Source organism: Chroicocephalus ridibundus, chromosome 1, assembly GCF_963924245.1.
Source record: "Chroicocephalus ridibundus chromosome 1, bChrRid1.1, whole genome shotgun sequence".
Classification (NCBI taxonomy): Eukaryota; Metazoa; Chordata; class Aves; order Charadriiformes; family Laridae; genus Chroicocephalus; species Chroicocephalus ridibundus.
In genome coordinates, this window is record NC_086284.1 from 95,229,208 (window position 1) to 95,256,691 (window position 27,484).

Here is a 27,484-nt window from a genome sequence, read left to right on the forward strand (position 1 = left end):
TAGGAAATGCAGCAGTAATTACTCTTCAGCTATAAAGGTAGCAGGAAAAAAAGGCAATTTTACTCCTGCATTTTTCTTGTTTATACTCCAGTATGTCCCTAAAGGCAGGTTTGCTGAAGAACCAAATGCAAAAAGTAGTATTCGGAGAGACTGTATTTTATGTACACTGGTTGGTTCTGCCCACAAGTCAAGTTCTCCTTTAGCTTCCAGCTGTGCAAACGCAGTCTAACAGTCAAGCAGTGCCCCTTTTTTTGTGTGCGTGTGCCAGTGAATAAACAGATACATTGCTGCTCATCTTGCAGTCTCAGTGGCGAGTGCAAAGCCAGTTTGACTATGCCCTGAGAGGAGCGCTCGCTTGCTCTCAGAGGACACGGAAAGATGCATTGAATATATGGTTGCACGAGTGGTGGTTGGCCGTAACTTGAGGCAATTGGGTGAATGGGAAGGAAAATCTGATGAACATTCACTTTCATATCATGGCTGGAGTTCCACGGGCTAGTAGTTGGAAAACTTTGTTTCTGCTGGAAGAAAGAAGGCATGTTATTATGGATCCTAAATATACGGTGGGTAGGTAGGTAGATTTCTGCAGCTATTTTTACTTCTCAGGGGAGATGAATGTGGAATTACTTGTTCTAGTGACTCCAGAAATTAACACCGAGTGATTTATCTCTCTTTAATATTGGGGAAAAGAGCATCAGAATGCCTCTGGCTTCTCAAATTAAGGTGAAGAAAGAAACAGTTTAGGGATTCTACCATAATAGGACCTAGATGTTGCTCTGAATCATGCTAATTGGTAGCTATATTAAGAGTGCATTAAAGTTTACTTTTCTAATCCTCTTCATTTAAATCCTTTGTGCAAATCTATTACTCATATTCCCCTATGAGAAGCAATTATTTTTTATAACTCTCTGTTGTTTATTTTAGTGGTGTTCAGCCTTTTTCAGTTTCTGGCCTGAAGTGTTTTCTGGTGGTGATGTTGCCCATAAAGGAAATTTAATCCTATGAAAACTAGGCTTGCTTTTCCTAGTATTTTTTGTGGGCTTTCTTAGAAGTAGTTCATTATTCCTCCTCTTCCTTCCTTGCTTCTCCTTCCCTCAGGTTCCGCATTCATATATCTAGTTAGTGGATTTGTTTTAGCAAAGCCATTTTGGGGCCAACTCCTACTGATGCTTAGTGTCATGGGATAATGTAACAGTCTATTGTTGTTTGCAAGTCTGTAAAGAATACTATTACTTTTCAAAACTTCATTTCATTTCTTTCATTTCTGTCTTATTAGGCCACATGTTGCACGGTAAGGGAATGATGTTATGTTTTCAGAAAATAGTGCGTTGAGGGCATTGATGCATGTAATTGTAGAAATTGCAAAGAAATCTTTAAAAGAAAATAAAGATAGCGTAATTTGCTAGGGGAAAATACGCATACTTGGTCAAAAATACTTTGCTGTGTATAAACTGTGAAGAAAAAAAAAAAAAAAAGAGAAGAATTTTCACAAAAGGCACTTCTGGTTCAAAGCTTGAAGTGGCCGTGTTGAGTAGGAGGGATGTTTTAACGTTTTGTGTCTTAAAAAGCAGTTTATAGAAAATATGATGCTTTCTTTTATTCATAGGAGTCAGTTTGATAATCAGATTTGGTCCTCTATTAACTCTGATATCCAGAGCTGTCCATAGGTCAGACAGATGAAATTAATAGAACGCACACGTCAGAGTATTTCAGTCAAGCTGTTGTTTCCCGGGAAAAAAATTACAACTTTTAAAATCTTTTATTCCCCATTTTCATCAGGAAGGTAATTAGGGCGGTTACCAAAGGAGAAATTACAAATGCAAAAGGTGAAGGTGAGAGGAACAAAGGCTCAGAAGCTGAAACCCGAAGTCTGCGCAGCGGCAAGTCAACGCCTTGCTCTGAGAGGTGAGCAGCAGAAATATCTGGTACAGTTTATGCCGGGATTGACCTAGGGATGCGTGCTTAGCCCTCTGTGCTGCATTGTGTCTTTGAATGCTCAGCATTAATGTTATTTGAGAAGCAGAGCTTTTTTTTTTTTAATTTATTTTTGGAAAAAAAAAAAAGAAAAATAAGAAAAAAAAAACCTAAAAATTATCTCCATCCATCTTCCTTTTCTCTTCTTGTGGTTGCCTGGTTGTTTTTTGTTTTCTGGCTTTTAGGTGATGAGCTGAGCTGTGTTCCTGTTACAGAGCTGAGGCCCTTTGTTCTAAGGTTTTTCTTCAGTAATGACATGTTAATTGATTATAATTTATATTTTCTTCTTCAAAGGCTCTGTTTGCCCTTCTCTTTCCGTGGTTGTTGTCCCAGAGAGATCTCTGCAGCAGTTTTGTTATGCCAGCGTGCAAGAAAGTTACCGTGCAGTTAACCATACACGAAGCAAAATAGTTTTGTTAGGGGTGGTAGAATTCAGCACCTGATAAACTCTGTGTACAGGCTTAGAAGGATAAACAGAGTGAAGTACTCTAGAAAATAAAGGCCTTTATGTTTGATTGCCTTGCTTGACTTCCACATAAAGCATCAATTTCTAGCTTTCACTCTGAGCTAATTTCCACCTAAATGGTGGAACTTCCCGAAAGTTCCACCTAAACATGAGGAGGAACTTCTTTACTTTGAGGGTGGCAGAGCACTGGACCAGGCTGCCCAGAGAGGTGGTGGAATCTCCAACTCTGGAGACATTCCAAACTCACCTGGACGCGTTCCTGTGCAACCTGCTCTAGGTGACCCTGCTCTGGCAGGGGGGTTGGACTCGATGATCTCCAGAGGTCCCTTCCAACCCTATGATTCTGTGATTCTAATTTCACCTAAATTAGGGATATTGAGTCAGTATGGCAACTTCCTTCTCTACCCATCGTCTCATCATCACCTGGCCAAGTCAGTGTCCTTGTCAAAGTACATGGTAACCCAGCTGTATTGCCAGGAGATGGTTTTGGTAGGGGGATTGAATTATTTTCCTGTCTAAGGAAGATGTGGCAATTTCTAAATATTAGTTTGTGGAAAGATTGAAGAGCAGCTCATATTTTTCGGTAGAGGGATGAAAATTCCTATCTTGTACATGCGTGGTTAAATACTTTAATTAGGTATTTGAGGATGCTTGCTTTAGTTCATCTACTATTAATTTACAGAACTGAGTAGTAATTATTAAAAATAACAGCAGTTTCCCAGGCTAGCCTCCATAACTGTTTTGATTTGCAAATTAAAAGAATACAACAACATCTTGTGACACTGTAGCAGTCCTAGATTTTCCTGCATGTTTCTGATTTTTGTAACTGCCCTCATCTTTTTAGCTGCATTGCCAAAATTGGTAGTATTTCACCTACCAGCAGGGAAACTGAGAGAGAATTTTTATTTTTTCTAAACATTTTGGCTTAAGAGAAGCCATTTCTAAACATTTTGGCGACTGAGCTGGGAGCAGGGACTCCCAGGCCATGAGTTCATTTCTTCAACTGGTTTAATTCTACTCCAGCAAACACATTTACTGATTTTGCAGCTGCATGAACTGGGAGGCTGCATCGGGATACTTCTAGGAGAAATAGTATACAGGCATACTACCCCATCATACTGGGGTCTCGTCTACCACGTGGAAATACTACGTGGAAATGCCCAGCATGGCCAAGTTCTAACAACATTTTTCTTTTCTTGTCTACTTAATATGTTTACAAAATGTGTTGAACCTCTCTCTAATAGCAGACTGAAATAAGGTCAGATTACAGGAGAGGTCTGTTTAGCAAGTTTGACTCCTGCAGAACCCCTTGTAACATAGAATCATAGAATCACGTAGGTTGGAAGGGACTTTTAAGATCGTCGAGTCCAACCATCAATGTTTTCAAATCTTTTATCCCAGCCCACTATTACTTCTAGACGCTTCTCTTGATTTACATTAGTTTACAGAGTTGGGGGTGGGAGGGAAGCTGTAACAACAATTTTTGTAATAGAAAGTCACAACGATCCATCAAAAGCGGTGTGACATGCAATAGAACTCAGATTTTCAACATTTTTGCTACTTGCTATACAGTGAAAGATTTGGAAATTAAGGTGGGTGCATCTAAGTCCAACAGCTTTGATAAGATACAGATGACAGCCAGTAACCTTGATTTTCCTGACTTTGCAGCACAAAAGATGCATCTTTATGTAAACAGATAGGACCAAAATTCAACCAAAGCACATTTGGTTGGATTTTTTGATCACTAGCTCATCAAATTAAAAAATAACAGTGTATGTATATGAAGTGTACATGCGCAAGAGCATGTTTTATTATGCGTTATCTACAGTTGTCAATATACAAAATTGGATAGTAATAGCTAAAAACATTACCATATGCTCACTAAAAGACAAAAACATGGTTGCACAACACTTATAGACAGTCCCGGTGTTTGGTGTTTTCCTCTGTATTCCTTATTTTCAGTAACTTCACCAATGTGGATTCAGAGCCTGTGCTCCCTGCTTAATCTAGTGGTGAGACAGAAGTAGTTGTGTTCCAGAGTATTTTTTCTCAGTTCAGCAGTAGTTCTAACAAAAACTTCCATTGTGGTAGAGAAGATTTTTACTGCAGTTACTCTAAACATGATATGATAACCTAAACCAAGTGAAGGTGAAGCTTATTTTATCTGAAATTGTACTGTAAGTTCCAAAAACTTTCTCCAGTAAATTTGCACTACTCTTGTCCCCTGACACTGTATTTTCCATATGGAAAAGGCTGCAATTGCTTCATCAATTCCTATTTACCAGTAAGTAGGAATGTATGCAGAACTGTTACTGTCCTGCAAGACTTTTTGAGGTTTCTCTGAATTGTGAAGAAAAATGAAAAAGTTTGAACTGATGTTTCTGGAAAAAGAAGAGTAGATCAGCCAAGAACTTGTATTTTTACTGCAAATCAAATTTCAAATTAACATGAAACTTTAATTGGAAATGCGTTGAAATACATTTTAAAATGATTTTCGTTGTTTCGAGAGGTCAAAAAAGGGCAACAGCTTACCCTTTCTAACCCTCAATGTTCATGTGGACTAATTGGTGTTTTCTAATAGAAAATGTCCCATGGAAAAACTTCTGCCTGTTGTGGTATTAGACAGCAATTGGGTTCTGGTATGCTGATCACAGATGCTTTTTTGTCACTTTTACTAACACAAAACCTGGCAAAAAAAGACTTGTCCAGCTTTCCTAGCTTCCCAAGCTGGTTAAAAGAATGACCAGTTTGGGTCAAGAGTCATTATTGTAAATAAGACAGTGAGGAGGTTTATGTTTTTCTAGAGAGGACATAGAGCAAATAGCCAAGGATTTTAGACTTCCTGGAGATAGTGCTGGCAGTAAAATCAGCTGCAGAAGTGACCAGAGCTCCCATGTCACCATAGTTTTCCTTCAAACCAAGGAGCAGCCTGGTAGGAAAGGTTGTATGGGTTGTTGCACCCGCTGTTGGGATGCGAAATGCAGCTCGGAATGAACACAGATGAATGCAGCTTCTACAGCCTGGACAAGAGCCACCCATTTGGGCTACTCACAGTTCTGGTCGAAATGCTGAAAACACGTGTTTATATAAAGTAATTGCAGTTCACCCTTGCCTGTGTTTTTCTTTCCAGGTGACCATTTCCTTGCAGTGGATCACACAGTTTCATCCAGGGCGCTGTTATTCCAGTAAACTGTTAGGACGGCTGTTTTCTTGCAGTGGTTTGCTAAATGGGCTGAGTTGGTTTGCTCAAAGCAATAACGCTTTAATGCTCTTCTCTCCATCCCAGAGGGAGCACTCCTTCGCTGAACAGCAGTGATGCAGAGGCCGCTGCAGGCTATCTGAAAGGGGCCGTGGGTCCTGTGAGCAGAGGTAATGCTTCCATACCTTCCCTCCCGAGATCCCTGGCACTGAGCACCCGCAGCATGACCGCAGATTATAGCAGGGTAAGTACCGTCAGGGAGGACTTGGCTGGTATCTGCCCTGTTAGATGCTTTAGATATCAGGACTGTACTAGCAAGTTATTCTAAGTTGCCATGACTTACATGGAAAGTACAAGGAAAGTGAAATTTATAGTCAGAGGTAATGCCTTCTACCATTAACGTTTGGAAAAAAGTAGATGAGTATTTGAGATCAGAGCCCTGTTGAACAGGTCAACTTCTTTCTAACTTCCAAATACTTGGTCTAATATACCGCCTTTCCTAATAAAAAATAAGTTAGTGTATATGAAGGGAAGTTTAGGAACCCGTAAATAAATTAGTAGTTGTTTTATTTGTATTCTTGTTGGCGCACAGCTTGACTTGATTTCAAGTGCATTAGATTTGCTTGAAAAAGGCCAATCCATTTATTTAGATGGAGTTATGTCGTTAGCTATTTCTTTACAGGAAGGCAAAAAGCCATAATGATATCAAGCATATTTGCTTTATTTAAGGGGTTATATTGGCGTAATTTAATTAGTTCAAGTCCATTTGGCTTTACCCTGACTGAAATCATTATCCTGGTATAAAACCAAAAGGTTTTATCTTTTCTTTTATTTCTTTTTTTTTTTTCTTTTCATTTATAAGCTAAGTGAACTTTTAATAGATTCGCGTGTTTCATTTCCCTTCTCTCATTGCTGATGCGATGCTCTGATTCTTCAGTTGCAAACTCAGAATCACAAAGCACGAATCACATCATTGTGCAAATTTTATGCATTATCTGTGCTGAGCAAAGCAGATTAGATTGTAATCTAAATATATTCAGTAATAAACTAGATGCTAAAGGAGCTCTGGAGTTCTGGGAGCTAATAGAAATGATTCTTTTGCAGACTGATGGTGAATAAGCTCACTTTTTGTGTTTATGGAATGCGCTTTTTTCTTATTGGGCAGGACACTGGCTTAGAAAATGGTGTGATAATTCCAATGAGTGAAAGCGTACCTGAAGATTTAGTAAAAAAGCACTGTAGGAAAGCATCTGGAACACCTTCCATTGCAGTTTCGAGGATATCTTTGTCATCAGGCAAGTATTCATTCTTTTCCTTCTTTCTGCCAGCCTTAATAATCATCAGAGGGTTGTTCCTATTCTTGTGACTCTGCTCCTTTTGTTTTGAAAGCACGTTGAAAGATCAGATGTAAGTTTCATAAATTTCTTCATATTCATTCTGAAAATTCTTCCCTTTTACTAACCAAGTTTATACCACTTCACAACTGTTACATTTGAAAAAATGGTAAGCCTAACCCTAGTATTAGGTAAATCACGTGCTCTTCGAATTGTTACAAGATTTCATTCATAATTGCACGTTGTTAAATCATTCTCTGTGTGGTCAACTGTATAAAATACTGTCTATCTGCAATCCATATAAAATACTACTGTGCTGCTGCCATTACATTTCACACCCACTTTACTTGGAAGCAAATTTGGGAAACCAAGAGCTGTCAGAGAACAAGTCCCTTACAGACCTCATGTCATTTCTTTTTTTAACACGTCACGCACTGAACCAGTCGATTCAGCTGTAATTTGCCTCATTTCATTGGAGGCTGTTAGGTAAACGAGGCTTGCCCAGGAAGGTATTGTCAGAGCCACTTTGCAACAGTGGGTGAAGATCCTCCTTTTCCTACCTGAAGTAGGCGGCAGGAGTGCCCTGCACTCTTCTGCTTCTCCCAGGCCCTCCGTTGGCTTCTTACAGGGCTAACGGAGCGGGTTCAGGTTTACAGGTTTCTCTCTGAGATGCAGCAGGGCTCGCTTTATTTCAGCTGAATTTAGCCCAAAGCACATCCCACAGAGCGCATCAAAGGAGATGATAACGTTCTTCACCTTAGATTTTTCAACTTGAAATCATCAGAGTTTCTTTGAGAATATTGGACAGTGTAACTCCAGGCAGAGGTGTTAACAGACTGCTACTTCTTTATGAAGCGAAAATTCTTCCTGTTTCTGCTACCTTATAAAATAAAGGGGTTTCCTAGTGGAAAAGAACTGGCCTCATGTTTCCAAAGCATATGGATGCTGGGCAAAATTGTGGGCAAGCTAGGAATAGGCCTTGGACTCTTCATTGTGTCCTTGTTAGAGGATCTCAAAGGACATTAAGCTCAAGAGAGTGACTTTTCCTGTCAAACGAGCTATAGCCCAGGTAGAGGACGAACAGTTAAAAACTTTCCAGATTCCTACCTGCAGAATCTAAAAGTATTCTCTCCCCCCTCTTTTTTTCTCAATATATTGAGCAGTCGCACAAAAGATTCATATGGGGAGGACTACAAAAACCTTTCTCCAAGACATCTGACGTGTCTTATACCTATAGAGTGGATGACACTCCTGTAGGACTGAAAGAAATTTGTGCGCATCTTGAGAGTAGTTTGCTTCCTCCTCCTTTCCGCACAGGGAACACCAGTAATGGCAGAAGTACGTTCTATGTCCATCTGTATCCCTAGTTGCTTAATTCTGAAGCAGACACTGGGGGGAGTTTCGTGGTGATGGGAGATGTGATAATCACTGTGAACACTTGGGCTGCAGGTTTTTCGATATTCCAGGCTGATAGGTCTACCAGAGAAAGTCAAAAGCTTGATCTATAGTATCATCCACGGGAGACAATTACAGCAGATAAATAGTGCAGGGGAAAAGTATTGGCCAGAAGGCTGAACAGCATCAGAAAACATACTTTTTCATTTATCATATTGATGTTCAGTTGTCATAGAGTTTGTGACAGATACCTAAAATATTGTTTTGATGTTTTTTCTTAAAAAAAAAAAAAAAAAAAAGGCTTTGGGGTAACACTTATTAAAATGTGTAAGATAAAATGGAATACTTTTTGTAGGAGTTATAGCAAATGTTTCAATTGTTTTTATTTTCCAGATCGTAGTCGATCTGAGATAGATTTGAGTGAATCTTTCTCTGAAGGAAATGAAGATACTCTGAGCATAAGAAGCAAATCTGTACCTAGTGCCTTAGATCAGGAACTGGTGAGTTATAAATATGTAAATGTTTATCTGGTGGAAATCCTGTCTGTTCAGACTTCTGAAATCAGCACTGTATGCAAATCTATATAAAATATAAGTAATGCAGAACATTGCTTCAGGGATATTTAATGAGTTTTTAAACAGCTTCATCTTCTGAGTATATTTTAATGAATAATCACAGTTTGTTGTTGATTTGCTGCTTTTTGAGTTTACAGATGAAAGAAGTCTGGCCTGAAAATAAATTTCAGGCTCTATGTTACACATGCTCCAAAGTCCTGTTAATTCATACTTTCTTAGATTTTAATTTTGATGCTGAGAAATACTATACTTTAACGGCTTTAATCTTTGTCTGGTTTTGATTTTCCTCTCATATATATTTTCAGCAACTGAAGCCCCAGCCTTGTGTTCTGCCACTCTTTCTTGCCTCTTCTTCCTGTTCACTGTTTTCTCCTGTACATCTCCATGCCTTTTTCTATGTCTTCTATGGGCTGCTTTTCCTGAAGTGATTCACAGCTTCCCTTTCCTCTTACGCGCATATCCAAGATACACAGGCTGCAGATGTGCATCAATGCTATAAAAGAATTTCCAGGCTTGTTAAATATGCATGAGGGGGGGAAAAAAAAAAGAAGAGCTATTTAAATAGTTCTTCATCTAATCATAGTTTGTTCTGAAGGTTCCAAATGTATGCTTGTAGCTTAAAAAACCCATAAGCCTCTGTGTTATGGTTTATGCATTTTGTCTATTGTCATAGTCCTTCCCTACCATCTGCTCTTTTGAGAAGAGCACTGGCCACGGGAGATGATGCCCTTCTTGTAGCATTTGATACTTGGGCCTTGGTGGGAAACAACCTGTTGGGATTCCCCTCTGTTTCTTGGATTGTAAGCACTCAGAGAATTTGCCTGCAGCATTGCTTTGTTTGCGTTAATCTTTAAGGAAATAAAACAAGCCCTTCCTGTGCATCAGATTTCTGTGGAAGAAAAACTTAAAAAATAAGTGGTTTATTTTTTAATTGTAGAAAAGAAAAAGGATGTGTTACTGATTGAGAAGCTGGAAAAGGTTGCAGAAGAAAAGCATAAAATAAAAAAATACAGGCTTTAAATACTTTATATTAGTTCCCTGCTCTAATTGTACATCGTGCCATAGTTATCGTCTAGGAATTTCTCTGAGGCGGGTGCCAGAGAAGCCAAGTCCAGAGCAGTTTTCTGTTCTTTGATTTTATTTGATTTTTTTTTTGTCTTCCTCATATTTAGAGCTTTCTTTTTCTCTTCCCCCCTCACTCCCCCCTTCTCCTCTTGCTGACTCTGAATGAAATTTCAGAGTGCATCTCAGCAGCTTTCTAGCTGCTCTAGGAGACCTGTCTTGTGACATTAGCTTGATTTAGTTGCTCCACGGTCAGTGAGAGTGTTAATTCCCCTTTAAATTTCATTCATAATGGGGTTCCTAGATCTCTAATTCTACCCATGTCCTTGCTTGCTCTGTCTTATGAAATCAATTGGCTGCATTCATCAGCTTTAGTGTTCCTGCGTTTTGTAGGATAGTTTGACTCACAGGAGTCCTTCAGAGTCTTGCCCTGTATTCATTACGTGTGCAGCCTTTTGAGATAAAGGTTGTATTCCTGCTGGAGTTTAGCTGCTTTGGCGCTTGATATAAGAGACAAAAAGAAAGGTATCCGATGAAAATAACAACAGCTTCTGCAGCCTGAGAAAAGTTATACCTTCTTTTCTCCTGGCCAGCGGGTGGAGCTGGCAGAGGCCCTTCATTCTCTTATCTCTGGGTGATGAGAGCTGACAGTGGTGTGGGAGGTGCCACACGTCAATAGGATAAGCGGATTGCTGGAATTTATCAGCTGAAAGTGTGGGCTTTTTTAGCTGCTTTGCTCCCAGCTTTATCCGTGAAAATCCATTATGCATACAGAGAAACAAGCTGGAAAACTGAATGGGTATTTTGCTTCTCTAACTTCCCTTGCTCTTGATAGTGAAAAGGGACAACCACTAGAAACCTACATACTATAGTATGTATTTGTCAAGGAGTGTGGGGAACCAGTTAAATCTAGTATTGTGTCCAAATGTGAGCACCTTATCTAGAGAGGTGTGTGCGGAATTCCTGACCAAGTAGTGTTCATTACATGCTCGGCTGCTTTATTAGAAGCAATTGGATAACGTGCATTTTATGACTGTGAGATTAATGTCCTACTAGCCCTAACTTTAATAAGCTAATACCACTAACCAATTATGTCGTTGCAGTTCTATAGCACCTCCTGAGAAGCATAATCATTGTGGTGCAAAATGAATTAAGAGCATAGGTTAAATGTTAACCATTTTTTTTTTTTTTTAGTTCCAGATTTGGTAGTCAGCTAGCTGTCGTTAGGGCTTTTTGTGAAGGACTTTTAATATTCGAGTGCCTAAACTAGAAACACTCCGGTCTGAAGATGTTTCCTTACTGTTTTGGGGTTTTTTTTGTCCCGTGTTTAATTATTCAGCAATAAAGTGTAGCATTGTTTACTTAAAAGTCCACAGGTATGTATGCAACAGTGTAAAGGAAAGAGCTTTGCATGTGTTACCAGAATTGCTTCTTCCTGTTGTATGGGCAAGAAACTGAAGTTGGGTGTTCTCGTGACAAACTTTAAACTTGGGTACATCATCTGAATTCTGAAGCCAATGAGGAGGGTAGAAGTGAAGGACGGGGTGGGTTTTTTTATTTTTATTTTTTCGGGGTTTTTTTGGTTTTACTTTTGAAGGATTCAGCTCTCTATCTTTCTCCCTGAAATAATTAACTCTGTTGTGCCTGGGTCTCCATGGACTTTTTCCTTAGAGTATAAAATATTTGTGACTTCTTTTTCCTGTGGAGTGGTAGCAGTGCCCTGAATAGATTAGAAAGAGAAGAGACGAGTAGAGGAGGCTCATTGTAAGAACATGAAGCTAAGAGGAATTTTTGCTTCAGTATGTAAATTTTGGTCCCAAATAGAGTGATGGCTTATCCTGATTTCCCTCTGCTCAATATTAATTATGCAGTTACAATCGGAAAGTAGTAATAGAATATTTTGTATCGCTTTCATCTGATTTTATTTTATTTCAGTCACTGGCGCAAAGAAGGAGGGATTTAACAGCTAGTTTTCTGCATGCTAATGACAAATGCTCTGCAGATCTTTACATAAACTGTGACAGTTCAGCTCTCCAGCAGCATTTCTTCTCTGCTCTGTTTTTCCTGATGAGCACAGAAGCCTTTGAGACTCTTGGGTTCGAATACACTGCTTCTCTGTTTAGTTTAAGAGCGTGAGAGCGATTAAGCAATAGAGAGCGAGGTAGGTCACCACGTGAGATTTTTATAGCTGCAAAGCAGACAGAAGGAATTCGAAGATTTAACTTCCATTAAAACTAAAAGAAGATTCTTTCAAAACACCTGCCATAAGGTTTAAGGAAACACATAAAATTTTCAAGTTACAGTTAATAGGATGATAGCTTTCTGTTGGATTTTTTTCCTGTATCTTTTACTTAAAGTTAGCCATCCTACTAGGACTATCAACTAGATTGTAAGTTTCTTTTAAATTTTACTTTATTGCTGTGTTTAAAAAATGAAAATTATTTTTTTTCTGTATATGGGCTAAAGATGTTACAGTGCAATCTTGTTTATTAAAATTCAAGCATGTACATGAAGCTGTGCAACTACTGATTTTTCCCTCCATTTTAAAAAAAATTATTAAAATTATACAAGAGTGTAATTATTTTAAAAATATGCACATCAACTGGTGTTTTTCTTCGCTTACCCTCAAATATATTCAGTGCGTATGGTGGCAGGACAAGTTTCTTCCCATGTGGTTTGACAATAACCTGGGGCTTTCAGCACATGGGTCTGTGTTAATGATCATGTTCAAGGAATTGTCGCCTGTCACCAGTGTGAAAGGGTGCGAGTGTAATGCAAACTATGCGTTTGTCCATTTGTGTGTATGTGAGTGGGACTGACATAAATGTTGAAAATAACTGGAAAACTGGACTGTTGGATTGTAAAAAAAAAAAAAAAAAAAAAGTCCTGCAAAAAATATAGAACCTGGACTGTAACCAGGAAATCAATCATCTAATGACTTCTGGCTACAAACATCTTCGGGTAAACCAATACCAGTGATCCCCTGGTATGAGACCTTAATTCAGTGATTTCTTTCGTTAAGATTTGAAAAATTCTCATAATCTCCTTCTAAGATTTCCAAACCTGAATTCCTGAATGGAAATAGTAGTAAGTAGAGTGTAGAGTTGTTGGCTGTGCAAAGGTAAGCGCCTCCAGAATAAGATATGAAGTATGTGTGTCAAGTTTTTCGCTTCTTAAGCAACTGAACCCTGAAACCCTAACAGCATCTTTTCCCCTTATGCTGTGTGCCTGTGCAAAGATGTGGAAAATGTAAATCAAAATTCCTCTAGAGATTAGAATTTTGAATGCATCCTGCCCCATCTTCCTAAAGTGGAAAATATACAAAACAAAACTAGGTGACAGATGCTCATCAAATACAGAGCAGAACACAACAACTAAAATGCCTGTTTGTCATTTAGGATTATCTGGATGAAACAGAAGAAGATATTGATGACATAGTGGCCTCTCGTTATTCAAGGAAACATGGACATTTGACAAGTGGATTATCAACAGTAAGATCTTGAGTAGAAAGCACATGCTTTTTTCTTCCATAAAAGACCATTGCTCTTCCAAAAAGTTTAACTTCATACCACTTAGCAGTAGACCATCTTTCATCCTGCACTTAAGAAACATCCTTTAACATTGAGATAGTTTTTCTCTTATATTTTTAAGGCTGTTCAAGCTAAAATGCTGCTCTCTGCAGTGCATGGAAAGAGAAAGCCGTTTTGCGTACTCATCGGCAGATTTCCTCACGTGCTCAGGTTACCACCAAGCCGACATGTGGAGAAGTCAAACTATAGGTGTTTGCAGTTACATGACTGCTCAGCTTTGCAGCGGAGCACTTAATCTCAATTTACTTGAAATGAAGAGAACAAACCACTTTCTGATTGATCAGGTTCTTGGGACACAAACACTCATCTGTGTGTTTGCACTTCTGTGGCGTTGTTGTCCATCCCCCAACGCAGCTTCTCCCCTTCTTCGTGACATGATTGATATGCCACCTAGATCTGAAAAGTATTTCTCTTTACAGTGAGGAGGGAGATACTTGGGGATTTTGGTTGGTGACAACTTTTCTACCTTCTGCAGTAATTGTAGTATTTTTCTGTTATATCCTTTTGTTTCTCATCATACCCACAAACCATACACCGTAATCAGATGTTTGAGTCTTGTGGTTGTCTAACTATTGCAACTTAATGTTGGTTTTAAAAGGAATAGCTGCATTTTCAGGTTGTAACAGGTGCTTGAGATGCAACAAAATTGGTATAACAAGCCTTATGCAGTTCATTATGCAGTCTGTTATTCACTGGGGAAGAAAATGGATGATAAAAGTAGCCTTTAACGTGTCTAGCTTATGACTGCCTGCAGCGTACTTCATTTTTGGGATCTGACACTTATGACGTGGGCAACTGATAGCATCTTCAGAAAAGTTGCAGAGCCCTCTCTCCCCACTCTTCTTCATGACTTGTGCCTAAGAATAGCTCTGGTCGGCATATAGAGTACCAGAAGGCCACAACAAACTCCGGGTAGAAGACGAGAGAGTTGAAGACAATGAAGACAGATGAATCCATATGCTAAAAGGGAAGAGAAAATTTGGTCCATGACAGTAACCAATGAACTGTCCTTTCTAGACAGTATCCCCATTAACCCCTATGCAAGCAGAGCCCAAGGAGTGCCCACTTAAGTTCTTGATCCTAAAGAGATGGAGTTGGCTGAACCCAAGCTTGGCTTACCTGGAAAGGAGAAAGGGCTGAGAAAATTGCTATCGGTGCATTTTTGGACCTTAGATCTGGCCATGTCTAGACCCTTTTCCCTTCTAATTTGTGTAGTTCACAGAAACAGACAGAACAGAGACGTGCAGCACTTCACACCGAATCAGACTTGAGCAAATGTAGCCTGTTGACATTGGTCTAATTAGACGCACTTACCTGAGGTTGACTATGACTCATTGTCTCCGATGCTTGCTGGTTCCATGGATTTTATAGACAGAATTATTTTTATTTCCTCTGAATATTGATATGAGGGTTGCAGGTGCTTAAGTGCTTTCTCTGTTTAAGTTGCTAGTTGAGGAACTGTATTTAGAGAGCCTTCCCTCTGTACTGTAGGCAGTGTTCCGTCGGTGCATTGGGTTTTGTGCTTTGCTGTAGATTTCCCTTTGACCTTTTTCTTAAGCAGAGCGCACTTTTTCCACTGCTGTAGGTTTGAGATAATCTCACATCTCAATGCTCTCATTTCTCTGTATTCACCATGACATGGTTTTTAATGTCACTGCAATGCTACATTACTGGCGAAGTTGCAAATGGCAAGCTGCTGCTCCCTGCAAGAGCAGGTCAATTTTACAGGTTCTTTTTTTATTCCCCTTACGTGTGTTTTACTAGTTATTAACATTCCCCCTCTCTCTTATTTTTACCTTTACTCTGCTTGTTGTAAGCCTTTGAGCCTTCTGCACTGTACAGTTTTTTCATGTACTTGTCTGTCAAATGACAGTCTACTATTATGTCACGTTGAAATAATGTTATAAATGAACAGTAGGCTCCAACTGCATGATTTTTCTTTTTTTTTTTTCTTTCAAATATGAGAATTTAAAGTATAGTATGAGTACTCTGACAATGAGCATTTGAGGTAGAGGAAGAAATATCTCAAAGGGAAAAGGTACTTGAAAACTACCTGTAACATGAGTGAGAAAAAATGGAAAGTGACATTGTATTTTTCTTTCTGTTTCTGTTTTCCAAAGCTAATGTATGAACTGTGTATTTAGTTTTCCCTGCATCCTTCACCGATTCCTCTCCCAAATACACTAACGTGGTGGTGTCAAGATGCATCACATCAGTAAGACTAAGTTGTTTCAGTGCCTTACTGCAGTGATAAGATACGATGCAAAACAAATATAATTCTTAGTGAGGTACTAAAACGAGAATCTGCATCCTCCGTATATGGTGGCTGTTTACTACTTATGAAACTGGAAAATTAGTAAATTTCTGAAGGACATCACATTTAGCATACGTCATGTCCAGTGTAAATGCCACAGAACAGAGTCTGTGGGGAAAGTCAAGCATATCAAATACTTCATCTAAATTTGTATTATCTTGTTTGTGTTTTGTAAGCAATCCAGAAATTGTGTTTGCGTAAATTCTAGGGTCAGAGGTCATCTATTTACGGTTATATTGGAGGTTATCTATTAGGACTTTATGTTGGGGTTTTTTTTTCCCCCCAATCATTTACCCCTTGCTGCCCACTTACCTAAAGATTCAGTAGAGGAAAAACTCATCCATCTTCTCATATTGGTATAACCCTGTTTGTTTTCTGAAGTGGGCACATAAATTGTGACTTTCACTTACAGGGATAATTTAGGCATTTTGTAGCACATACTGGGGCTGTTAAGTTCACTAGCAGCATCCAAGGATATTCATTTTCACCTATGCTAGAGGTGGAAATGCTTAAACGGTAAAGGCTGGAATGTAGCTTGAGAAGTGTTAGCAATTGGAGGAAATATGACATATTTGTCTGTGTGCGTTGCTAATTCTCCAGTCATTCTAACCAGTCCTGTTCATGGTATTTCAGCCAGTTGTACAAAGGAATAAAAGGACAAGCATTTTTCTTTTTTTTTTTTTTTTTTTTTTAATTTAAATTAAGTATAAAGAAGGCCAGCAAAAATACAAAAACCCACCCTTTTTTGCTGTTTGTTATTCCTACACGATGTATAAAGTTAACTTTATGGCTAACGATTGCTTGTTTTGGTTTTTCATATCTTTTCCTGTTTACCATATTGACACAGGCCTGCTTATCCCTCCAGCTTTCTTTGCTGCAGGGCCCTTAGGCAAGGTGCTCCGAGAGCTGAATTTTGCCACAGACCCGTTGTTTTTGTGTGGCTCTTCCCCTTGACTGTGCTCTTCCTTCTTCCCTGCAGCTGATAAGGAAGGAGGTAGATCAAGATGTAGTTTCCCTTGAGGTCATTGATGAGATTTACAGATACTGCTCTAGCAAGCAGAGGGGGGAAAAAAAGTTTCCTCAAAGATTCTATTACTGTATTTTTTCCCGGAGTGACATGTTTAAACACTTGTGTGCGTTTTTACCTACTCTTACAAACTCCACAGAGAAACTGCAATTTCTTACAAAGGTGCCAATCTTGCAAATATATGACTGCTTAGCTATTGACTAGCTTAAGTGAGGACTGACTTCATACAGACGTAAACGAGGACAAATCCAAACACAGTGCAATACAAATCCAAATCTGTTGAGTTGGTGTTCTAAAATGTAATTTGTTTATTTTGATACAGCAGATACTTCATTTCTATTTAATTACCTTGAGCCACGTGTCCTTCAGTACTCAAAGTACATGGAAAACACTTAGCATTTTTCTGATTTGGTGATAACTCTTTCTTTCTTTCTCACTACAGCTTTGCAATACAAACTTCCTTTACCTGTCTATATAGGTAAAGATTTATCACTGCACTTATTCTATCTTATTGCAGCTATCTAATGCTCTTTTCTCTTGATCTTTTGCACTGCCTTCTTTAAAGAACTCCCCAGAAGGCTCTGACAGAAAATGGACGTATTTAAACGTGCCTGAAAAAGACGGTGATACCGTGAGTTCTGAATCCTCTGCTTAGCTTACTTTTAAGGTTTCTCTCTAATTTCTCCTTTTTTGTTGAAGACTGTACCTGTGTGTCTTGCAAGGTTCCTATGTGTTAGGATTTAGATAGTTATATATGTTTTTGAGCAGTCTTGCTCAATGACTCAAAAGAGAAAGTGTGCCAGATTTCTCGAATGCTTCTGATTCTGGCAGTGTGCATATTGCTCTGGTTTTCTTTAAAAATATTTAATTCTTTCCTAATTGTAACCTGGTGTGAGTGAAAAAAAGAGATTGAGGCGTGATATATTATGTTGCAGTGGAAAATTTTGTGCGATTACTGCTAAACTTTTGGATTTAGGAAAACTGCAATAATGGTGAATTTTTCTCATTCGTTTAGAATTGCTAATGAGACATGAGTTTTACTTTAAACAAACATGGATTTATACCATCTCCATTATGGGAAGCATGCTTATAACTATTCCTAATGGTTCTGTCAGCAGTTTTTGTTATGAGACAGTAAAAATTAGGTGGACAGCTGAGCCAGAGAGGTGATTTTTTTTTTTTCTGCTTGGAACTTACGTGAGCTTACAATTTATGTAGCCTGTCTGCTCTTCAGTTCATGCATGAATTAAATGGTGGTAATTTAGATTTAGTCATGTTTATAAATAGGTTTGGGTCCTGCGTGGAAAACATCAACTGTCTAGACACTTAAGCTCTTCTTAACTATAGTTCTTATTCCCCTTTACATCAAATGGTGGTATTTCTCTTCTATGATGTATCTGTTTTCATAGCAAGTCCTAACAAGTGTGACAATATTGCAAGGCTGTAGCTGTATGAAAAAAGCAGATTCTGCAAAAGAGTAATTTGTTTAAACCTCTAAGTCCTTTTTCTCTCCCCCTCCAGACTAGCATTAACAGCATGCTGAGTGTATATAGTGAAACTGGTGACTATGGCAACGTGAAGGTCAGTGGTGAAATCCTTCTCAACATCAACTACAGCTACAAAACAGGTGCCCTCAACATCCTGGTGAAAAGTTGCCGAAACCTGGCCGTTGCAGATGAGAAGAAGCAAAGGACCGATCCGTAAGCACAGAGAAGAATTTCCTTTTAGGCTCTGCTAGGGGTGTCCTCCACCATGTCACGTGCTGTGGTCACTGGGTTGTGATACGAGCCTGAGAATTCACAGGATCCAGTCGCTACAAGCCAGCATTCTGATGGTGGTTGATTTTGGATTCCCTGCGAAAAATGCTTTTTCAATGTGTTTATTAGGACAACATGTGCCTGTTCTGGGGAAGCAATAAGATTACTTAAATTATCAACCTGCTTGATAGTAAAAGGGCAAAAATTATGAAGGGAGGCTGAATTGATTTCTTCTAGAACCAAAACTAAAGTATATGAGAGGAGCGATGCTTTGGAGGAAGGAAGGGATAGAGATAACTTTTGTTTCACGCATCCATAGATTCACTTCGTAAGGACCGTATTTTCTGAGCTTCTCATAGTTTTTATATAATATGTAAACTCTTTCATCAGGAAGTAGTAATTAGCGTCTCTAATCACGTGTAATCCTATCGTATGTAAGGTATGAAGATTTTCATTCTCTAGTACTTTCAGTGTATTTGTTGACGACAGTAATGGTATACTACAAAAGGGAAAGCTTTCTGCATTTCTGACAGAGTAAATTAATTTAGCTCTTCCTTTTGTTATTCTGATCCTATCAGATTAACATCGCTATGTTTGTAGATAAAGACCACACCTTTCCACGTTTTGCATCTTCTCTGTTACACATGTGCGTTGTTTAGACTGCAAAAATTAATTTCCTTTTATGTGTTGCTGATGCAGCTATGTCAGGTCCTTGCTCAAAGTGGTCATTTTTATTCCCTGCTGCTAACTTACTACTTTATCTGCAGATATGTCAAAGCATACCTTCTGCCTGATAAGTCCCGCCAAAGCAAACGCAAGACCAAAATTAAAAGTAACAGCACCAATCCAGAATTTAATGAAACACTGAAGGTGAGAACACTGTCTCTCTCTCAGGCTGTGATGAATGTTCTGCTTGTGCTCACAGGCATTTTCTATGTGTGTTCCAGTACGGGGATTAGAATTTGGAAGAGATGCCTCAAAAGGGGAGGTATTTAAGCAAAACCATCTCATAATCCTATGAGTTGTAATTTCTGGCTTTCAGCATTGAGGAAGTGGTTTTGTTTGGTTCTCCCTTTTACAGGTAAAACTTCTATTAGTTTCCATAGGTCCCTTTCCAAACTGTTCATGTTCCCATCTAACCTGAGCTCCAAGTTGTTAAAGGCACCTCAAATATTTTGTATGCCCTAAATTAGTGACTGATGCTGAAGTAGATCTAGCTTAAAACTTCCCGTCTAACTGATTTCAAAGAGAAAATAAGCTTTTGCAGTAAGATCTGAATTTCTCTGGAGGCTTTTATTTCTTTCTAAAGCAGAACTGACTTTGATAAGAAAATGCCAACAACGGCTTCACTACCTGCTTTCCTAAGAAGCTGTGGTGCCGTTCATTTTCTGTTGCAGAAGACAACAACAGATTACTTCCTTGAGGACCGGTGGAGCACAACGCCCAGGCTCTTTCGTTCCTTGCCTTTACCCGCATCCACTACAGAGGCTGAACTATTTTGAGCTCCTCGTGAGCTGCTTATTCACCTCCTTGGCTCTGTGGGGAAGGAGGGAATGGTGGAGTTTCTGCCCAGTGCACTGTCTGTCTGGTACCTGGACCACAAGGCTCCTGGTGATTCCCCTTCCTGTCAGTTGAGGAGAGTTGTCCCAGCCATCTGTCATGAGGCCAGAAACTCCTTTTAGTTTCTCCTGAAAACTTTTTTTTTTTTTTGTAATTTCAGTGAGGTTTTAAATAAGTTTCTTAAAATAGAGGCTAATAGATGTTCCCTGGCCGGTATACTTGGCTTAACCTGGCTACAGAACCATTTTGCAGACTTACATACACTTGGTCTGTGGTCTGTCCAGACTGCTTGCCGAGGGGAGAGCCTCTTGTATAGCCTCATTTTTAAATGGTTTATAGTAAAGTTAAGACTTGCCTGAACTTGAAGAAGAAAAAAAAAAAAAAGAAGAAAAAGGAAGGTGTTAGACTCCATTTAGAAAGGAGCATAGCACTAAACATGTTTGCTGGTAGGGAGCTTGGTGAGGACCAAGCTCAGCAGCTTGGTAAAAACGCAAATTGTAACAAAAAGGACTTACTTGAATTGTGGGTAAGTGAGCAAGAGATAGATCTGTTCATCCCAACTGTAACTACTTTTTAAAAGAGAAACGAAAAATAATTAAATCTGCCTGTATCTTCCCTCTTTGACTTTTATTCCATTATTGCTAAATACGACATGACTCACAGTGGAACTGTTGGCATCTAGAATTAAGCATTGTAGCCATATCTACACAGGAACAGCCTACTTGTGTGGCTCGCCAACGGGCTTGACTGGTTCAGCTTTTGGAGAATATGTGTCCGTGTACAGATGTTGCTCCTGATGAGAAAAAAAAAAAAAAAAAAAAAAAAACCAAAAAAACCATCTGTGTCTCTTCAGCTAACACTAGGAGAAGGGTGAATTTCAGGGAATTAATGGGCCTTTTGCTAAAAGCAGAGTGTGCAGAGCTCGAATTCCAGATGCTTGCAATTTTCTGTGTATTTGCTAGAATATGAAGTTTCTTCAGAGGAGTTTTTTTAAATAGCTTTCAAAATCAACAATGGTTACTAAGACTGGTAGGCTTGGTGCCTGCTTTGCAGATGCAGTTTTGCTTGTTTTCAGAACAATTTTTTGTAAGTTACAAAGACGCCATTGAAAAGGAGAGGATACTATTTCTAGAAAGTAGTGTACAGCAGACCCCCTTTAAGGATGAAAGGACCAGTGGGATTTCTTCTTATGAACAAAACTTTGACGTTGATCTGCTTATTTGACATAAACTTTTAAGGAATTAACACGATCATTTTTTTTAAGCATCATAATTTGCTTTATAGTTATATATACCCAGTAAATAATAGAGAAAAAGAACAATTGTCATAGTAACATTAATTACAATTGGATACTTACTGCAAAGAGAAGAGTTAGGTTTAACATTGACATTATGAGCTTTCTAGCTAGATCAATCTTGTTTGCAAAGAAAACAAATCTCTTTTTCATGCTTCATTCATTAGCTGCTGTGGGCTTTGTGAAATTGAGCTAGAGCTGTAAAAGGCTCCATGGAAACTATTATTTATGCTTATTCTGAGAGTTTCTTTTTCTCTTTTTCTGTTGCTAGTATGTCATCAGTCACACACAGCTAGAAACCAGGACCCTGCAGCTTTCTGTCTGGCACTATGACCGATTTGGACGCAACAGCTTCCTTGGGGAGGTGGAAATTCCATTTGATTCCTGGAACTTCGAAAATCAGGGCGATGAGTGGTTTGTGCTCCAGCCTAAGGTAAGGGTTTCCAGGGGCCAGTGAAAGTGTTGCGAAGCAAATTTAGCAAGGCTTAGTTATTTTTCCTTTGGAACGTATTTATAGAATGATGGCTTTGAGTGTCTAATGTGGTAATAAAAGTAATATCTTTGTCCTTTATTCAATCAAAACATACTGGTTTTAAAGTTTTCATGAAAAATTTACACATGATTGGCTATTTAAAAAAAACCCAAACAAAACAAACAAAACAACCCCCCCTCATCCTTTAAAATAAAATATAAGTTAGTGTTTTAATAAACTGCAGTGGAGAAATGACCTAGTAAAGAAATCGATTATTTTTTAAAACTAGCACGTAAACCAAAGGACTCTTCTACCACTCTACCTCTACCCAACCCTTAACAGTTTATTGAAGAAATAGATCTTTTTTGTTCCAGTTCAAAGTGCTTCACACCTTTCAGCTGTGACAAAATGACTTATTAATCTCTTACTCAACTTAACTAGGAAGGTACAAGATAAGGCTTCTCAGCAGCCAAATCAATCTGTCTGTGAAACAGGACTCGCGTGGTACTTAGCTAAGGATAGGATGACTTCTGCCTCTAGGGCACCCCCTGCTTTGGCAAAGGTGCTTATTTTTGCAAGAGATTCAAAGAGCTATTGTAAGATGGAGGATTAAAGGCTTGTGCCTTGCTTGCTCCTGCAGCAGCCAGAATCCCCACAAATTCCAGTGGTTTAGATTGCTGCTTCAGAAAGTGTATTTTTCTTGGTCCAGAAAAATCCAAGTTTTTACTGCAAGTGATGTGGAGACAGATTCAGATGACTTGTTTGCTCTGTGTTCGTTGTTTTTAAGGAAACAGTGTCATATTCAGGGGTTTAGGAGGGAGCATTTGATTTGTGCCTTTCTCAGGGAGGTGAATGTGATTGCTGTATAATTAATTTCTAGGTATAACCCTTTGTGAGGCTTACACCTAAACTGTCACAAATTTGTAATTTAGGAAATAATTTGCCAGAAGATAGTTAAGAAAATTGGTCTCTCTGAACACTTACACGCCTCACACTTTCTAAGTGCCAAGGAAGATCATTCCCAGTTTCCTAGTCCAGCTTTATTAATAAGGGTGACCACCAGCCCTTCCCTCATGGTCCAGACAGGGTGAGACCAGGAAGAGAAGGAGGCTAATGACGGCAAACATGTTTCAGTCAGCGCTGTGTCCAGGCCAGGATTATACCGTCCTCCTTACAAGCTTGCTCCATGTAAGTTACTCTGGTCAGGTTTGCTCTTGAAGTAGAAGAAATGTCTGCTACATCTCTGCCATAGCTCTGGCTGGTGTCAGATGATGCTCTTATTTAGTACCCACCGATGTACAACAAAGAGATACACATCTAGTGTTTGTTTTGCTTACGGTTTGTATGCAATGTTGGTCTGAAATTGAGCTTCTTATCATGCAGTTGCCTCTTTGTCCTCTCATCTCAGTCCTTAGGGATTTGTGTGTGTCCGGTTTTGGTTTTTTTTTTAATCCTGACAGTCGTGAAGCTGTCCTGCTCAGGAAAAAAGTAATGAGGTGCTACACGTTTCAACCATTCCAGCTGGAAGGTGTTGTCTGATTATTTCCAAACCCATTTAAAGGATTTTTAAATGAGTTCTCTTTTACCAAAAAAAGCAAACACAGAATTGGTTTGTCCGCCTCCTAAATTGTTACAAATAATGTTTCTAAACTTAAAATGCTGCTAAGATTGTTGATCAGCAAAGGGGATAATATTTTTGAAAAATCAATTATTGCATTTTGAATTAAAAAAAAGAGCACGGGTTAAAACACATGCAAATTACATGCTGTCCTCTCATGTGAACTGCCTGATAGGGACAGGAATGGCTGTGAAACATTTCCTGAGTTTTATTACAGCGCTTTATTTATTTTATCATGAATCATTTAGCTGCTTTAGTGAAAAGGTTGGAGACATTAAGACCTGTTTCTTCTATGAGCATCAAATGTCTGTTTTCAAGAGGAGTGTGGTTAAATCAGAAAAAGAAGAGAAAATAGTTCTGTGGTTAAAGAGGAGGCAGAGTCTAGAGCCATGTTATATGTGGGTTTGGGGAGGAATCACAGAATCTTCAGAGTTGGAAGGGACCTCTAGAGATCATCTAGTCCAACTCCCCTGCTAGAGCAGGATTGCCTAGAGCACATCCCTCAGGGCTGCATCCAGGCGAGTCTTGAAAATCTCCAGAGAAGGGGACTCCACACCCTCCCTGGGCAGCCTGTTCCAGTGCTCTGTCACCCTCACCGTAAAGAAGTTTTTCCGTGTATTTGAACGGAACTTCCTATGTTCCAACTTGTGCCCATTGCCCCTTGTCCTGTCACTGGGAACCAATGAAAAGAGTCTGGCACCATCCTCCTTCAACCCACCCTTTAGATACTTGTAAACATTAATCAGGTCCCCCCTCAACCTTCTCTTCTCCAGGCTAAAGAGTCCCAGCTCTTTCAGCCTTTCCTCATAAGGGAGGTGCTCCAGTCCCATAATCATCTTGGTTGCCCTACACTGGACTCGCTCCAGTAGTTCCCTGTCCCTCTTGAACTGGGGAGCCCAAAACTGGACACAGTACTCCAGTTGTGGCCTCACCAGTGCAGAGTAGAGGGGGAGAATGACCTCCCTCGACCTACTGGCCACAGTCTTCCCTATGCAGCCCAGGATGCCTTTGGCCTTCTTGGCGACAAGGGCACACTGCTGGCTCATGGATAATGGAGGTTGACAAATTATTCCTGATAAAAGAACTTACACCATCACTTGTCCACCAGCAGAACAGAAAAAATAATCCTTGTTGCCTTTATGGGAAACTCAATCCTAAATTTACATAGTTTAGATTAAAGTGAGATGCCTGACTGGCAAGATTTAGATGTTGTGCAAATTATTCCACAGCATTTTACTACAGGTTTTCTTTTGTTCCACGTTGTAGCAGCTGGCATCAGACAGTGGTGGAAACAGAAATGTATTTTGCGGAGTCAGTGCAGGAAAGTCTGTGTTGCTGTAAAAGTGCTTCAAAGTCACAAAAGGGCCATGTTGTTGTCACTAAAATTGCTTTGTTTCTTGTCCCATCCTTGTGTACAAACAGCCTTAGCCCCACTAAACATAGAATGGTTCGGGTTGGAAGGGACCTTAAAGACCATCTATTTCCAACCCCCCTGCCCTGGGCAGGGACACCTCCCACTCGACCAGGCTGCTCAAAGCCCCATCCAGCCTGGCCTTGAACACTTCCAGGGATGGGGCATCCACAGCTTCTCTGGGCAACCTGTTCCAGTGCCTCACCACCCTCACAGGAAAGAATTTCTTCCTAATATCTGATCTAAATTTCTCCTCTTTCAGTTTAAAACCGTCACCCCTTGTCCTATCACTACACTCCGTCGTAAAGAGTCCCTTCCCATCTCTCCTTATAGGCCCCCTTTAGGTACTGGAAGGCTGCTATAAGGTCTCCTCGAAGCCTTCTCTTCTCCAGGCACATGGTTATCGCCTTGGCCTGGAGTCTATGATATAAAGGCAGTGCGGACTGTACATATCACTGTATGTATTTCTGGTGGGTTTTTTGGTTCTGTTTTCTCTTGATAGAATTTTAACCTTCCTGGGGAGTTGGGAAACAAGCTGAATGCGTCTCATCTCAGAGAAATACTGTCAGTGATCAGGCAGACATTCATCTATAAGCAGTTCTCTAAAAGCTTGTGTGGTTCCTTGGTGTGTGTGTCTCGGCACTCCAGGGCACTCTCTCTTTATGCTTGTGCTTTGTCACTGTGATGGATCACAGGAAGATTTTTTTTATTTGCACCCAAACCTAAGCACTGAAGCACACACGGAAATGCAAGCATCTGTGTAGTCCCGCCTCCATTAGTGGACGTCTCTGAGCAAGGTTAGCGTATGCCCGAGTTTTTCATAGACCTGACCTCTAATGTAAATATACAAGACTTCTTTTTCACTGCCCTTTATTTTTCTAAGAGAAGTCAGTTAGAACTGACACACCATGTTCTCTTTGCGTTGCATCTACTGTGTTTAAAATTTTGTTTCTAACTTACAACACGAATGGAAATTCAGCATGTGTCAGTGACGGCCTAATGTTCTTTTAACAAGGATGCTCTGGAGAGTACTGTATGCATTCTTTCTGGGCAAAATTCAAACATTTATAAAACAAAAAGATGAAGAAATAGTAGCTGTGTAGAAAAAGAAACAGATACTGGCAATAACAGTTTTCAAGAAGTTTTTCTATTTCAGAGCTGGACTCTGCTCCCTTCCCCAACTCTAGTTCCCCACATCTCCATTCCATGAGTGACTCGGGAGTGACTCTTCTAAAATGTATGAAACCAATTATGGCTTAAATTCCTGACTGGGGGAAATTAGGGCTGCGTGTAAGCTTAAATTAGCTACCGTTTATATGTCCAGAAATATGTTCAAGGTTTTTTCTGTTTGTGTGCTTCACTTATTCATGCTAGATGTCTCTCTCCTGTGTATGTTCGCTCAAGAGCGTCTAATGCGGAGTGGCTTTATTCTCCGGAGCACTTGCATTCCCTGGCTCATAAAGTTTTCTAAAGTGGACTGCATTCACTCTGGAATGTCTCCTTATCTGAAAGTGGGCTGGTATGCCTTGATTTGTTTAAGAAGTGTTTCAGACACTATATGGGTTCAACAAAATTAAAATCAAAAGGAGGAGGTGAATACTTAACCTAAGCTGGATTTCTGTCTGTTTGTTTCCTTCTTTTCAGGTGGAGATTGCAACAGATGTTGGACTTCAATATAAAGGAGAACTGACAGTTGTTTTACGTTACATTCCCCCAGACAGAAATCTAATGCTTCCGCTAGGGCAGTTTCAAGGTAAAACAAACATTAAAGCCAGGTTATGATAACATCCTTCTGAGTATTAAAATGCCTACCTAGGGTGAAGTAATGGTATAAGTGAAGATTGAAATCATACTTACATATACTGGTTGTCTTTATCTGTGGAAATTCTGAACAAGAATGTGTTTCTCCTGCTTCGTCCTCTTCTCTTAACATTGAACTTAAGGAGAGAGAAGGGAAGAGGAGTGATGCATGGCTGTGACCTAATTAAAAAAAAATGAGACATTAGATAACATGACCGAGGACAGACACGTATAAATAAAATGTCTACATCATACTCTGTGGGTTCTTTGTTAAGCTACTTATATACAGTGTATAGTTGATTGAAGTCATAGACTTCACTTAGCTCTTCATGCTTAATTGTTCTTAAGCTTACCTATCTCCTCATTTTCACTCTTTTTTCACACCGCTTCACCTCCGCTCAGTTTTACTGTATTACTGCTGTAATTCAGACCTTCAAAATACTATTTGAATTCTTTAGGCTAAGCCATTATTTTCATCAACAATGAACAGGGAAAATAGTTACTAACTCTTCGCACTGTAGTATCATGAGGAATGGCTGTCATCTGAGGTGAAAGCAATCGCTGGGTAGTACCTGAGTGAACATGGATATACCTGACACAGGTGTATCATTGCCTTAGTGACAGAATTGCTTGTTA

At 39.4% G+C, this 27,484-nt stretch overlaps 1 protein-coding gene across 5 annotated transcripts in view; it reads left to right on the forward strand.

Moving 5' to 3' along the window:
* SYTL5 (synaptotagmin like 5) overlaps positions 1 to 27,484 on the forward strand; it is a 94,236-nt gene that overhangs the window by 55,247 nt on the left and 11,505 nt on the right. For 2 of the 5 annotated variants that reach the window (XM_063343755.1, XM_063343765.1), the window contains 10 exons: positions 1,780 to 1,905; positions 5,727 to 5,883; positions 6,805 to 6,934; positions 8,762 to 8,868; positions 13,404 to 13,496; positions 17,502 to 17,567; positions 18,458 to 18,636; positions 19,461 to 19,563; positions 21,819 to 21,980; positions 26,693 to 26,801. In XM_063343755.1, coding sequence (XP_063199825.1) covers positions 1,780 to 1,905; positions 5,727 to 5,883; positions 6,805 to 6,934; positions 8,762 to 8,868; positions 13,404 to 13,496; positions 17,502 to 17,567; positions 18,458 to 18,636; positions 19,461 to 19,563; positions 21,819 to 21,980; positions 26,693 to 26,801 — 1,232 coding nt within the window. The remainder of the gene's footprint in view (positions 1 to 1,779; positions 1,906 to 5,726; positions 5,884 to 6,804; positions 6,935 to 8,761; positions 8,869 to 13,403; positions 13,497 to 17,501; positions 17,568 to 18,457; positions 18,637 to 19,460; positions 19,564 to 21,818; positions 21,981 to 26,692; positions 26,802 to 27,484) is intronic. The other 3 variants (XM_063343774.1, XM_063343782.1, XM_063343792.1) reach the window with 3 other exon arrangements.